This window comes from Nyctibius grandis, chromosome Z, assembly GCF_013368605.1.
Source record: "Nyctibius grandis isolate bNycGra1 chromosome Z, bNycGra1.pri, whole genome shotgun sequence".
NCBI lineage: Eukaryota > Metazoa > Chordata > Aves > Nyctibiiformes > Nyctibiidae > Nyctibius > Nyctibius grandis.
The window spans coordinates 25,997,854-26,013,840 of NC_090695.1; the positions used below are offsets into that span (position 1 = coordinate 25,997,854).

Below are 15,987 nucleotides of genomic sequence, written 5' to 3' on the forward strand. Positions count from 1 at the left end.
CACTGCTCTCTAATTCCCTTCCTAAGCTTCCTTAGTTTTTGAATCAGTGCAGCTTCTAATCTTGAGTGTGGGATATGTTGTGAAATACGTCCTAGCTATTATTCATATTTTCCTGCTGACATTTTTTCTTCAAACTGTTTTTTATTTATAATTGTTTCCAGCTCTGTGAAACTTTATTTTTCAAGTAACTACTGTGTCAGTGTAAATGTATGCTTTGTATATATGTAGGCAAAGGTGAGTTTTATATGTATAGGTTTATAGAAGTATGTGTGAATGCATGTGTATTTGTGTATGGATATAACATTTGATTTATGTTTTCCAAGTGTGTGCAGCAAAAAATTTTAGTTTCTTCCGTGGACTGCAGTTATGTGTTCCTGGGGTCTATTGGTCAAACTTTGTTTGCCTTTGAGTGGGATGTAAATGAATGCTAGCATTAAGTAGATTGTATGTATTTTGAAAATCAATGGGATTCATGCTCCTATGTCCATTAAATGCTTTTAAAACCAGTGTACATAACAGTGTGTATACTTAAAATAATATGTATAACAAATTACACACCCACCCATACACAAACACACACAATATGGACAAATACATCTGCTCACATACTATTAATGTATTTATTTGTTTGCCTCTTTTTGTTGTTTGCTTCGAGCCCTCCTTCTCCTTGGAGACTTCGTCTGGATGCTCACTAGTCTTATAACTTGAATTAAGGAGTCATCAGTGAATCTCTGCAATGTCCTATAACACATGACAAAAAATGTTCAGGAAACTGTGTGAAGTTCCTCCTGATCCTTTTCTCTTTGATAGTCACAGTCTTATTGTCCTCTTCTGCCTTCAGCTGTACAGAATACTGTTTCCTCTTCCCGTCTCAGGTGGTTGCTAGTTTTCAACCCATCTTAAGTTCCTGCTCTCTTGAGTTTCTGGACTGCAAGCTCATGTTTTCTTTTGGAAATTGAAGGGAGAAGGAAAGGAGTAGGTGCTTCTTGTTATTTGCTGCTCTCCAGTATTTGGCAGTGTCAGTACTCAGCTTTGCTATGTCCAAATTGGTTCTTCCTGTTGCAGGAATCCGTTTTTACTTCATTCTGGAAAAAAATCCATGACATATCTGATACATGTCATCATCTGCTGCTAATTATTGGAGGAATAAACATTGAACATAGAAATAATTCCTTTCCCTACAGATGTCCTGTATTCCTGCTCAATCTTTATAATAAGGTCTATGTAGATTAATACATTTTTTGATTTTTTTTCCTTTGTATTTTTTGCCTCCTATAGATAAAATTATAATTTAAAAAAAACTTTATTCCAAACATGTGTCTTACATTTTGGTCTCCTCTGGAATAGCATTTCAGAGATTACTTTTCCCTCCAAAAGAGACTCTTCAGGTAATATGTTATTCGTCTAAAATGTAATTATTTCCTTCATCCCAGGAGAATGTTGCTGTTTGAGAGGTGGTATGAGAAAGTGTAGCCCTTTGTGCAGGCAAAAGGTATTAATTCCTTTGGAGACCAGCATTCAGATTGCAACAGAAAAAAGTGGGAGATGGGATAATATTTTCTGACCTGTGGGATTTTCAGATTTTTTGCTGTCTCATGCCTCTTCTTCATTAACTGGCTTTTGTATCTCATCTGATTGTTCCTATGTCCCAGTGGTCTTCCTTACATTATTCTAGTCTTGAACAAAAATCTTTTCTTCCTAAATGACGCAGTGACGCTTTCATCTACAGTCAGTCGCTGACTAGGCTCTCAACATTCCTGTTCTGCGTATACAGAAAGTAAGTACAAACAGCTTGCTGCTTTTCTTATAGTTCAATCTGTGGAAAGAATTACTCATAGACCAACGTTGAAGTATTCAAATGTCTTTCTGAAGGAGGATATCCTTGAAGTTTTTGAGGTATAGCAGCCTAATCTAATCTGTTTGCTGGTTACTGTAATCTCTCCATTTTATCTTTGTATGTGTGCTGACTGGATTTTGTATTTGCTGAGTTCCTGATCTTTCCTGCTCATGACCCACCTGGCAATGCATTCCACAGAGAACGAGTACTTTGTAATTCACATACCAATGTCCCATTATGCTTTTGCAAATGTTTCCTAACAACCACAAACAAAACTGTTGTGCATGACAACTTAACTGGAAAACTTTGCAATTAGTTCTGTTCACTTGCAGCCAATATTGCTAAGAGTCATTAGCTTAATGGGCTGTTATGTGCCTTTTTTTTTCTCCCACATCTCTGAAGAGTCCCTAGGATATTCTCCCATGAATCAAAGGGGAAGAAAAGGAAGAACTAGAAAAAGAATGATTGCTCTGGGAGTTCAGACCCAGAAGCTTTTAGACAAAACAAAATACATTACCTTACAGAAAAGTCGGTCTCAGATTGGAGGAGTATTTCAGTAACGTGACCTCTCTGTGTGCTCTAGAATCTCAGTTTTCATTTTAAAAACTCTTTAGCTCTTCTGGTTGCCAATACGGTGTGGGCCAAGCACCCCAAATGCAAAGAGGGCCACCTGAATGCTTTCTGACAGGTTAGAATAGCCTCCAGTGAGCTCCATGCTGCCATAGTCTGGCTGCAGCAGTGCCTGAACAAGCTAGTTTAAAATTAGTATGGATATATACTCACTGTATGTCTGTCTTTAATATAGTTGCAGTATGTCTTTCATGTTCTTCCAAACAGTCTTGGATGACAAGCTCAGTAGTTTACCTTAAAGGGAACCTTGGAAAAGCAGATTTTCCAGAAGGCAGGAGGAGCCTGAAGAAAAGCAGCTGTCAAATCATGGAAGATGTTTGATACCAATGTATACTGATAACTGAAAATACTTGAGAAGACAGTTTGTCTGATGATAAGAGGAATGCTTGGGATGCAGCAACTAATTGTTCATAGGAATACCTAAAAAACACAGATAAGAGTTGCAAAATGCTTATTTAAAACATTGCACTTTCCTTGTTTTGGATGAATTACAGATTTTCAAGAAATCAGAGAAAGAACACTGAACTTTAAAAAAATCTGATAGCACAATATTGTAACAGCAGGAAGAGCAGTTTAAAAAAAGCTAACATGCATGGTAGAGCTTTGAACATTTACACACCCTGTATTTTTGGTAGCAGTTTGGGGGAGGGGGTTGTCCTTACTCTTTATGCAAAATGAGTAGTTTTTTAATCTATTTTTTTCTTTATATTTCTTACAATTTTATATGTCTGTTACCTGAAGCCTCAGAATTAGGATCTGTCTGATGATGGCATGATAAGATTTAAAGTGGATGTTGTTTGCTTTGTGAACCAATAAGAAAAGGATTAAATGAAGTTTATTTACAATTATGGGTCCAGTCCTGCACAGGTTTAATTAAAAGACAGTTCAGCTATGTCACTAGACATTAGTCAAAGTTTTGTTATCAGTCTACAGGATTTTTTCACATCACAACTGTAAAAATACCTTATGTAGAAACCTGTCTCTTCCCTGGTACTGAATTAGGAAAGGAAAAGAGGTGATGGTCAAGTCCTTGCTTTTGTATAGTTTCTTAAATACCTTTATGTGTGTGCCTTATATGTTTAGCAAGCATGCCTGGTAACTTGAAAGCAGTCCATGGAGAAATGTAACGTACTCCCTACCTCTATACAGTATAAAACTTCAACCTTATTACCTTTTTTGTTGATCCCTACTCCATTGTACCCTTGTTAAGTCATCTAGATTTGAACTGTAAATTCTTTTGCATAGGGTCTGTTATCTGAGCCGTTATGCAGCACCTTCTCATCTTTTGATGTTGTCAGTTAATGTTATTGAACAATTAAGGCAACTGTATTGCACATACTTACATTAAAACAGATGAGTTATGAAGCTTAATTATTTGTTTGTAATGAAACATTTTTGTGGTTCCTAACAAATACCCAATATGTGTTTAGAATCCTCCCTATCTACCAGAAAAGAAGCTGTAATTTTACATGGTACCTGTAATACAAGAGCTGGGAGAAAGACGAAAATGAAGAGAAATGAAAAAGGGGAAACACGGCTGCATATTGCTGCTAGGAGAGGAGACTTGTCTTTGGTGAAAACTCTGATATCATCTGGAATTTCTGTCAATGAACAGGACTATGCAGGTTTGAAAATAACTCTCTTATGGGCTTGTTTTATGATACAATTTTATATAGTTTATAGTATATATGGTTTTATATAATTCATGTAATTTTAATATAATTATGGATTCTGGATTTATGATATACTTGTGAGGAGGAAAGGAAGTCATTCAACAAGAGCAAGCACAGTCAGTAAGTCCCTGGATTTTGTGTTTCAGCATGGAGCTAATGCAGCCTTTTTCTCAGCAGGGACATTACTTGGTTCTTACTCCTCTGTTGAAGAGCACATTTTCAGAGACATGAATGGAAAGTGGACCTGAAAGTTTGGCAGGAGAACTAATGCTTATGCACATGAATATATACACGTGTGAAGCACATTTACACAAATCTTATTTCCTTAGGAAATGAGGACAAAAATCAGATGACAGATTAGTTTTTCTTTTTTCTACCTAAACGTATAACGCATTTCTGTTTTTATAGTCCCAGAATGGATGGTATTTTATTCTGGATGCCTGGAAGACTTGATATTATAAAATGCTACTGGGATTAGAAATCAGACTATTAATATTATGCTTCTGAGTTTTTAGAGCCTCTCTACTATATTGTTTTATTTCTTTTATTATTTTTAATAATGTAGAAAAATAAACAATATTTTTCTGGTTAATATTGGCTGCATTTTTCTCTAAAGTAAACTGAATTACACAGGAAATAATTTACCGTGGCATTTCAAGATGATTGTTTATATAAGATTTATGTTAAAGAGATCAGTCCATTGCTCATAGTACAGCAAACGCAGCAAAATGTATAATCAATAATTAGTGATCTGTGTGGATCTGTCCAAATCAGATGCATGCTGTATGTGTCATCTTGCTCTTGTTAGGCTGGACAGCAATTCATGAAGCTTCTGTTGGGGGATTTACTGAAGTGATCTTAGAATTACTGAAAGCTGGTGCTGATGTTAACAGCAGAAGTCTGGATGGTATTTTGCCAATACATGATGCTGTTTCTGGCAAATATTTGGAGGTACATTTTTCTTTTATGTTAAATTTCCTGAACCTGATTTCCAGCAGAGGGTCAGCAAAACAAAGGAAAAAAAAGGAAAGTCAAAGTTATTAATACAATTTTAGTGTAGATCTGCATTTAGGAAATAAAACAATATTCTTTAAAGTGATCAAAATTAGAGAAAGAGATATTTTTAAATAGTGACAGTTGAAATTGTACAGTTAGTTGACTTTTTCAGTCCAGTGGACAAATGAGAAAAATTCAGAAGCTCCCCATGATTCTTTCCCATGTACTGGGCTTTTTAGAAAGAATACTGAAATGGAGCATTCTCAATTTGATGATCTAGTTCCAAGCTTTCTGCTGTGGGCAGGGACATCTTTCATTAGATCAGCTTGCCCAAAGCCCTGTCCAGCCTGACCTTGAACACTTCCAGTAATGGGACATCCACAACTTCTCTGGGCAACCTGTTCCAGTGTCTCACCACCCTCAGAGTAAAACATTTCTTTTTTGTAAAGAAAAAAACCCTAGGCCTGCTGTTTAAAAATCAGCCATTTTTTTTTTCATTAACTGGTCCCCTCCAACCCAAACCATTCTATGGTTCTATAGAATAGAATAGACTGTTTCAGTTGGAAGGGACCTACAACAATCACAGAATCAACTAGGTTGGAAGAGACCTCTGGGATCATCAAGTCCAACCTTTGACCCAACACCACTGGGTCAACTAGACCATGGGATCTTTGAGTCCAACCTTTGACCCAACACCACTGTGTCAACTAGACCATGGCACTAAGTGCCACATCCAATTTTTTCTTAAACACCTCCAGGGATGGTGACTCCACCACCTCCCTGGGTAGCCCATTCCAATGCCTAATAATGCTTTCTGTGAGGAAATTTTTCCTAATGTCTAACCTGAACCTCCCCTGCCGCAGCTTGAGGCTATGTCCTCTAGTCCTGTCGCTAGTTGCCTGGGAGAAGAGGCCGACCCCCACCCCGAGGCCAATCCCCACCCTGATGATCTAGTCCAACTGCCTGACCACCACAGGGCTGACCAAAGTTAAAGCATGTTACTAAGGGCATTGTGCAAATGCCTCTTAAACACTGACAGGTTTGGGGCATCGACCACCTCTCCAGGAAGCCTGTTCCAGTGTCTGACCACCCTCTCGGTAAAGAAATGCTTCATGTCCAGTCTGAACCTCCCCTGGTGCAGCTTTGAACCATTCTCATGTGTCTTATCACTGGACAGCAGGGAGAAGAGATCAGCACCTCCCTCTCCCCCTCCCCTCCTCAGGAAGCTGCAGAGAGCAATGAGGTCGCCCCTCCGCTTCCTTTTCTCCAAACTAGACAAGCCCGAAGTCTTCAGCCGCTCCTCATAGGATGTGCCATCCAGCCCTTTCATCAGCTTTGTTGCCCTCCTCTGGATGCATTCAAGGACCTTCGCGCCCTTCTTAAATTGTGGGGCTCGGAACTGCACACAAATAAATAATATGTTTTGACACAGTGAGTTCCAGGGAACTGAGCATAAAATGGTGATACCAGATTGGCTCAAACATACCACTTCTATTCCTGTCAGAAGAGCTGATATTCCATCACATTTATCTTTTCTGTGAGCAAAGGTAAAATGAAGGGCATGATTTCACAGGCCTGGTGCCAAACTATCAGTAGGGTTTGTGAAAACATGTAAGCTATTATTCAGTATTGTGGGAGAAAACCAATGGACAAGATTCTGAACTTCTATAGAGTATTATCTTTCTGATACTTAACAGCACTCTGAATGTAAGAAAGAAGAAGAAATGCTAAAGATCAGAAATCATACATATGAAAATTCTTTCTCATCCAAGCCCTGACCTCTTCAACACTTTCATATGATCTGAATTTTAGGGAGTAGATGATTCCACTGACGCCACTAATCTCATTTCCGCATTTTACAATTAAGCAGACTTGCAAGTGATTTCCAATTAGGAAAAAAATCGTCAGAGCATGTAACCAAAAAGCAAAACCACGATTAAATACTTAAAGAAAAAAAATCCACTTCTTTTCTGCACTTTGGTCTTAACACAACTGAGCAATTCCTTTTAATTTAGATGTATGAAGTTTTGTAATTGCTCTGTGTAACAATTCCATAAAGATGGTAGGTTTAATGACAAATTGTGAATTATTTGTGTATTTTAATGGAAAATTTAGAAGTGTAAGATACAAGACTGTGTTTATAATAGCCAGTTAAAGTTGTTTGTTTAATTGGGATTGCAAGTGTAACAGGTTTTAGAATATCTTATTTGTGCCTTTATTATTTGTGATTTATGATAGATACAACACGTATAGTTGTAAAATAATACTAATATATAATAGGCAGTCAGGATTCTACTACAGCATGGAGCGAATCCCTGTGAGAGGAATGGTTCAGGGAAAAGTGCTTTGGATGAAGCTTGTGATGATGAAATGAAAGAATTGCTGAAGTCTTACGGTACTGTGGACTCTGTACTTCCTGTTGAGACTACTAAAGTTATAGGTATACTGTTTTCATAATGTAGATCATAGGATTACCCTGTAGTCTTAAGGAAAAACTGTACGTTAGAATACTGCTGATTTGCGGAGCTGCGTATTGCCTGGCAGTGATATTTTTAACTCTGTTAACTTTCTTTCTTTCTTTCTTTCTTTCTTTCTTTCTTTCTTTCTTTCTTTCTTTCTTTCTTTCTTTCTGTCTTTCTTTCTCTCTGTCTTTCTGTCTTTCTGTCTTTCTGTCTTTCTTTGTCTTGCTGTCTTTTTCTCTTTCTTTCTTTCTTTCTTTCTTTCCTTTCATTTTCAGAAAATAGGATACATGATTTATTTTTCTTGAGAGAATGAGATATAAGGACATATTTCGCTCTTCATATTTTTGTTGTTACCCATATTTTCCCTTCACAGGAACTTTGTATTTTTGAAAGTGGTAGCTTTAAAGACTTACTTCCTTAAGCTACCTAAATTTTATCTCATTTGCATAAACAAGGTATTTTTTTATGTGTGATCTGCCATTACATCTTTGTAACCTATATTAGCTAATCTAACCTATTATGCTCCTGCAAATTAATTTTAAATTCTATTTATTTTTTCTTAATTGTGGAGAGAGGAAATATACTTCTAGGTCAAGAAGATCAAAACGTCATTGTTACGACTGCTGTAAAAATGATGCTGCTGCTTTGGAGCCACAACATGAGAAATACAGTGTGGTAAGTACAGATAATAGAATTTTGTTAAACTGCTTCGTAGTGTAGTACTGCTTAGTGTCTCTTACTGACTGAATAACATAAAAATGTCATGTAAATAATTAACCCTTTAGAATGTGTGAAAAAAACAGCATCATGCAGAGGCTTACAGTATATAAGCTGTGGTTTATAGTATATAAGTGTATATATTATCACTACTCTCTGTTCATGATTCCTGTGCACTTAAATTTATTGTGCAAACAGTAGTCATTACTTATATACATTTCTTGTTGCCTGTATGAATAGAAAAAAGGTCAGGAATCCTGAGGCTCTTCATCACATTTCCCAAATGGGTTTTTGAAAGGGTAATGATTTTTCTTCATGATAATAAAGGTATTTAGAAATTGTTTAATCTTAATTTAAAACAGCGAGGAAGATTTTTGCACAAGTTGTATGTTATGAGAGCTCTTGCTGATATCTGTAGGCTGTATGTACATTGTCTAGGTGATGCTGTCATGGTGAAATTCACTGTCTAATCCCGCAGTGCTCTCAGGTGGGACTCTGAGCATGGACTAGTTTAAATGCCTGGGCAAAACCAGCCTGTGACAGCCCCTTGCAGAGCATACCCTTGGCACTATGTACGTCTATCCTACCTGTGCCCCCATTGCCTTTACACAGTAATTCCCTGACTGGAATGACTTGAGTCTGCCAATACTTATCCTGCAGGCCATGCAACACAGCCTGTGTTTTATATGGTGCACTTAGCTCTACTTCTTGCTATCATCATTTCTGTTTATTAACAGGAGTCTGTTGCTGCCATACAAGATGCAGAAGAGAAGCAAGAACAACTATTGCTACTTGAATTGAGAACTTCCAAAGATGCAGGTAGGCGTAAATTCAAGTTATTTCACTTTTTTTGAGGGGGGTAAATATCTTTGGTAATATAATTGTTTTTAAAATAATATTGCACATAATATATTTGAATATCTCCTCTGGAAGATACAGCTTCAGAGAATAAGATTTTAATAACAGCTCCCTGGCAAGTGCATTTACTGAAGTACTTCCAGTTTACATAGGAATGAATATGATGACAAAAGAGGGAAGCATGCCACTTGGAGGCATGTGTTTTAAGTCACCCTAATCATGTAAAAAGGGATAATTAGGTAAGAATGCACACTGTTGGCAACATTATTCAGTTACAAGTATATGAGCCCCTCTGTGATCAAAACCAGCCATGTCTGTATGTAAAGTAACAGGTGCAGGATTTTCATTCTAGCATGGCTGGACTTTCAGGAGGCTAAAATAATTTATGACGGAAAAAAGAGGAATCTTTAAGACAGACTCTGTGAATGATGAGCAGTTTCAGAAATGCTGGTGCCCAGAGGTATAATTTGTTTTAGGCTATCAAATCTCAGTTCAGATTAATCTCAACAGCCTACTAGGTGACACTGACCACCTCGGAGATGACGATGCTGGTGCTGTGTAGCAGATTGAGTCTATTGTGTCTGTGCCATGACTGTTCAAGTGGCAAAGCTTGCTGCAGGAGTGCCTTTGACCAAAGTCTGTCTCCCCAGCTGCCCTTGCCATCTAGGCAGGGCTGTTTACTTTAGAGCAGCTCATGCCCATGAAAGAGTTTTGCTTCCTGAGAGAAAGGAAGGTGTTTTTTAAAATTTATTTTCCTGAATATAGGGTGGAGCTTTCAAATTATATTTAAAATAGTCAATTTATCACTTTAAAAATAAATGTGAAATATGGAATTATGCAGATTTATAGCTTCCAACTCAAATTTATGGCATATGAACTGTTAATTAAAATCAGTATGTTTTCTTGTAAAATGTTTGACAAACAGGTAGGAGATACAACAGGCAGAAGCCTATAGACAGAAATCAGTGCAACTTCTTAAATGAGCAAAAAAAACCTATCAGACTTTTCCTGTTTAGGCATACGAGAGAAATGAACATGGTGATCTCTTACCACTACTGACAAAAGCATTAATAATCTAGCACCTCTTAAACTAAATCATAGTTATTACTTGTGAAGAGGCACAAGACTGAACAAGAATGTAGAATTACATTAACAAACTTATAAGAGAGAATAAAATCCTCAAGGTATTTGCATGCAGTACAACCTACTATAAATAGTAGATTCAAAGGCCCTATTAAGCTGCCTTAATAAGAGCAATATTTTCATTTTTTTTCTATTTTAATAAGTAAGTAAATATTGGTGGATAATATGAAACAGGTTTGGGGGAACATTTTATAAATGCCATTTTTAATCCTGTAATTTCCTGTTTTTCATGATTATGGAAAGTTCATATTTCCTGTTTCAGAATTTCAGGAATTAGTTTACATGTTTAGCTTATTATCCCAGTGGTATCTGCTGGTCATGACTTCTGAGCTCCCCCTTATGTTGTATGGCGAAGAGATAGGGCATATAAAGAAGAATTTATAATTGCTCTCCTCATTTTAGAAAAAGATAGCTAACAAAAAGGGACAACTTATAATTAATTTTATTTTATAATATGGATTTGAAACTATGTAAAACTATGATACATATTTTTTTACCATTATATGTAACTTGGAACAATATAAGCTCATTAAACTATTTTATAATACTTCAAACATAAAGGTTTTAGCCACCTTCTTAAGATTGTGTAACTTCTGCATGTAGCCTCACAGTTGTCATGTTAGGTACCTCCTTGCAACACAAAGAACTTCAGAAGTTTCAGTGCTTGTCATTCATAGGACAGTTCTTTAATCTATCCTGTTCTCTTAGTAATTTTCTAGATAAGGTTCTTGCACTTCAAAATTTTCCAGTACTTGGGCTATTTCCTTTTAAGTTAAACTTGTATTTAATTCCTTCTATGAAGAATTTCATTAAAAGTACTCTGCTTGTAAAGAGCTATCAGTGTGCATGACAGTATAAGGTACTGCTGTAACAATATTTTCATACCTTGGCTGTGTATTCGCTACCTTAAAAATGTTATTGCTATAATTATTTTCTACTGTTTATTGCCATCATCATTTTGATTATATCAAAATATTGGACAGATGTGTATATCCAAAGGCTGTCTCAGATGCAAGATACTTTGAATAAAATGCTTGCAAAACAGAAAACAGAACAGGATACTCTTGCTAAAAAATACAGGTAAGTAGAATACAAGGACTGTATTTATAGGAAGCTGTTCTTTATAGCAGTAGTGATAGAAGTTGTTAGGTTAGCATATAGTAGCATGAAAGTAAAACTATGTGGTTTTCATTCAGGTTTTGCAGAAGCATGATCCATATTGGCTTCAGGTACCTCCAGTAAGAGTTTACATCAAGGAATAACTGCAGGGTTTAGTTAGCACATACTAATCAGTTACTGTGCACACAGCATTGAAATTAGGTAGCGAACATCCAAAAGGTGTGGAAGAATACCTAAGCAGAAATTAGGAAATGGTGGTACTGAGCAATTAAATTACTTTTGCAGCATCATGGAGGAAAGCTGTAGCAACTCAGACACTACTTTTAGTGTCCCTGCCTCTGGTTTTGTTTCTTTAGCACCCCTAGATTAGGAATGTTCAACCAACAGCCCACAAGAGCCATTTAGAGTAATGGCTTGAAGCCTGCTTGCAGACATTCCTTTTTTGTGAGGACACCTGAAATGTGAGCTGGGAGTGCTCACCTCACTGTGAGCATGGACTATGTGAATTGTCAGCTTCCTGCTGCTAGCTCTCACAAGATGTCTTTCTGCTTCTTCTGAATGCTGGTCATGGGGTGAGTGCTCAGCTAACAATGTAGCATCCTGTTCAATGGATGCTTCTAGGACACCTAATGAGGATGTCTACGTATTGCTTGTGAGCACAGTATTCGTTTGGTCATGTAAAAGCAACAGTGTACAGCTTTCAGGTCGTTCCATGGCAAAACATATAGGCTGGTCGAGCAAAGAGACTGGAACATTTTTGTCACAGACCATTTTGCCAGCTGTAAGATCTGAGATACATACATTATAGAGATAATAATAAAAAAAAAGATAGGGTTCTATGTGAAGAGAAGTTATGGTTCCAAATCATCCTTATGAACAAACTAGTGACCAAATCAAGAAACAAGAACAGTAAAATTAATATCTATGCAAACTTACCTGCCTGCTAATATTGAGAATGAGACTGTTCCAGAGGGAAGTGATAAATATTTCTGGGTATTGCAGATACCCTGCAGCTCATGCAACAGCTATCAACAGTAATGAGCTACATGCCAAATTGCATTAAATTTCCTTTTTATTATTTATATGGTGAACATTTTATTTTTAACAAATTAGCATATAAACTTTTTTCACACAATACATAAGTGTACAGAAGATCAGGAGGCATTACCACACTTTCCATCTTTCTGTTGTTCAGTTAGTTGGCCCAGGGAGAGATATTACTAACACTTTTCCATTTCTATCTGTTCCTTTGAAGACACTAAGATGTACCTCTCACCTAAGAAAAATTAGCAAAAAAAAAAGCATCATATTTGTTAGTGACTCTAAGTTACTTTGCCTGTGTGATTTTAGTCATGCTGTCTTTGCCTCTTCAGTTGCAGCTTCTTCTGTACCTATATAGCAATGAAGCAACAAAACTTCCCGTGAAGAAGCACTGCTAGAAAAGTGTGTGGAGCCTCACTGGCTGGTGTAGGAGTCCATAATTGTCAAGGCTTACTCATATTGGTGATTGACTATATGCTGATATGTTGATCGTATTATGGATTCTAAACACATATGATAGCAAGCAATATCACAGTACAGACACCAATACTGTCACGCTGTGATTTGGCTGTCCTTGTTCTGCACCAACTAGTCTTGCTGTACCTTTGTCCTGATCCCCTCAACAGTCTCTCTCTTCTGAGACTGGGGTGGTGTTACTTGCATGGCACCTCTGCTGTGGGTGGAGTTAAATGCAAACCATGCTGCTGTTCCTTTTCCCACACTTTGTGGTACTCCCCTGTCTTCCCAGCGTGGTGCCAGAGTGATATGGCAATCACTTGTCCCATGAGGGAATTAGGAGAAAGGAGTATTGTGCTGGACTGGTGGCTCTTGTGCCAAAGGAAGTAGGGAAAATAAGGAATTCCCTTCCATCAGGAAGGAGGTAAAGTCCCGCAGGGAATGAGTCTCACAGGGAGGCCAGCTCAGCTACGGAGTAGGGTCTGATGAAGGGAGAGGCATTCCCAAATTAACATACAACATCCTGAACTGCTCTGTCCTCTTTTTGTAATGATCATGTGGTATTATTACAGTTGTGACCTCACAAAATGTTTTGTTTTGTGCACTGTAAAAGATTTCTAATAGTATCATCCTTCAGTGGCTCATCCTGAGCTCATTTTAAAAGGCTCCAAATTAGAGCCACAAAGGCATTGAATTCAATGAACTATTGTGATTTGTGGTGACAAAAGAGCAGCCAGTGATAATACAGACCCAGTTTCGATTCTGTGAATTAAGGGTGGTATAGGAGGCTATTACTGAAGTTTTGATGCTTTTCATCCTACTTCTAGATGGGATTCTGCAGTTTGTTGTGCGTAAGCCTGGGATTTGAACTATAAACTTTATACATGATAAAAAGATTGTTCAAATTTTAGATATTGGCAGAGTCCTTTGAAACACATTCCTGTTCTTAGTGGGTTATGTCTATTAAACTGTTTTTATTTTGTGTTAACAGTAACTCTGGTGTCCTTATTATGACTTTTTTTTAAATTTTCTATAGGGCTTCAGTGGAATCTTTTAAAAAAGGAGTACTGAGGAAACAATTAGTTAACCTTGCTTCTAAGCAAAAGAGTCTGTTGACTGTTGCCCAAAACCAGGAAAAATTAGTCCAGAAAATACAAAATTACAGAAAAACAAAGCAAGTGTTCAGTGCATCATGTTCAGAGAAGCAAATCTCAAACTTAGTTACTTCCCATGGAAATGATAAAAGACAAAGTTTAACTGCTGATGAAATCATGTGTCCTGATGTTACACTTAGTGTCGGGCTTGGTGCCAGCATGCCTAATGGAAACAGAGTAGAAGCACATCTCTCTTTAGAAAATAGATTTTCAGCTCAGGAATGCAGCCACCACCCACTCATCCGCTTGGATGAGACAGGAGCAAATAAAGAAGCAATTAGAAGCAAAGAGGCTTCTGATCATGCTTTGACGTCTGAAAACAGAATAAGAAAATATCCCTTTGACAACATGTTGAAGCTGACAAATGCTATAGAAGTGGTAACATTGCCTTCAGAACCTGCCGTTTCCACTGCTAAAGCAAAGTGCTCACAGCAAAAAGACATCGATTGTGCAGCAATTGCAGAACAAGGAAACAAGTCTTTAAATCCCACTTCAGTGACCAACACATTAAATATTGTAGAACCCCCAAGCACTATTGTTAATAACAATGTCTGTCAGCCAGTCAGTGCCTGCCATCAGGTTCTTACAGATGAGGATCTACACAGAAATGTAAATAAGAAAGAACCGTTCCAGCAGCAGCAGCAGCAGCAAGTAATTTTGTCAAAATCTACAAAGAACTTCCCTAATACTCTTCAGCAAATGATCTTTCACAGTAGTGAGAACTCATTTAATGCCAATTCAGGGCTTACAAATCTTACCTCAAATACAGATTATCCAGTAAACCTCAGTGAGGAATCTTCCCAGAGCTATAGTAATCAGAAATGTGAACAAAACCAAGTGACGTACAGAAGAAAAAATAAGAAAAAGCTTCAGTTGATAGATCTACTTGAATTGGGAAGGATTGAGCCAGGAGAAAATGTTTTAGAATTCAAACTGCAGGTAATTGTTGAGATATAATAATGTTAATATTAGCATATAATGAAAAAAACACACTAAAATGGGGAAACAGCAGTTCTCATGGTTTAGTCTGCATCTTCAGCACTTAGTATTGAAAATTTTTATTCATTGGTTACAGATAAATTCTATGAGTTTTTTAAAGAAAAATGCTACGGATGATGTCTTCTGTCAGCGCATAATTTTAACACCCAGAATATTGTGTATGTAAAATTTGTGTTTAACTTTGCATTATCAGTTTGTTAACATTTACTATTGCTAGAACCAGAGTGGAATAGTTTGTTGGTCTACATTGTGTAATAACTGATTTGCATATTGCAAGGCGGGGGAACGTTAAGGTTTTTATGACTTAATGTGATTCTTGGTATCAACTATCAAGTCCCTTAAATAACGAAATGTGATATCAAGGATTTCATAGTGCTGTGACAGACATGAATATATGCAAAATTACTTGCTTACATACCACCTGGTTCTATAGTTTACAGTCTGGTATGAACCATATTTGCAAAAAAAAAGTCAAACAAAAACCAAACCCCTCTTTTTTAATACAAAAACATCTCCCTGTGCCTCCAAATACAGAGCAGATTTGCAAGGCAGCTGCCAGAGGACTGGCTTGGTATTGAGCAAATGATGGAATTATTGACTGAATTCCCATCTGTGAGCTAGTTCAATTTCCAGGGCTACATATTGATTAAAATATGAAAGGTGCTTTTCAGCCAACTCGCCAGGTGCAGTTAATGTAGAAAAGACTCCTTTTTCTGCACCTATAATCTGCCTGGGAATGCTTTTCTGCTGAGAGTGGTCATTTTGTGTGGTCTTGTGTTTTGTAACATAAGGCAGTGTGAGTAATTTATAAGCCTCTACATTGGGCCATGTCATAGGTATGTACACATGCTTCTTTTCTTTAAAGGACATGTAATATTTCTGTGAACCTCAAGATGGCTAAA

At 37.1% G+C, this 15,987-nt stretch overlaps 1 protein-coding gene across 1 annotated transcript in view; it reads left to right on the forward strand.

Annotated features, from left to right (window-relative positions):
- Positions 1-15,987, forward strand: part of ANKRD31 (ankyrin repeat domain 31) — a 73,606-nt gene that overhangs the window by 39,879 nt on the left and 17,740 nt on the right. The window contains exons 16-22 of the mRNA XM_068423370.1: positions 3,898-4,092; positions 4,949-5,091; positions 7,417-7,576; positions 8,170-8,273; positions 9,056-9,134; positions 11,300-11,396; positions 13,969-15,025. Of these exons, the coding sequence (XP_068279471.1) occupies positions 3,898-4,092; positions 4,949-5,091; positions 7,417-7,576; positions 8,170-8,273; positions 9,056-9,134; positions 11,300-11,396; positions 13,969-15,025 (1,835 nt within the window). The remainder of the gene's footprint in view (positions 1-3,897; positions 4,093-4,948; positions 5,092-7,416; positions 7,577-8,169; positions 8,274-9,055; positions 9,135-11,299; positions 11,397-13,968; positions 15,026-15,987) is intronic.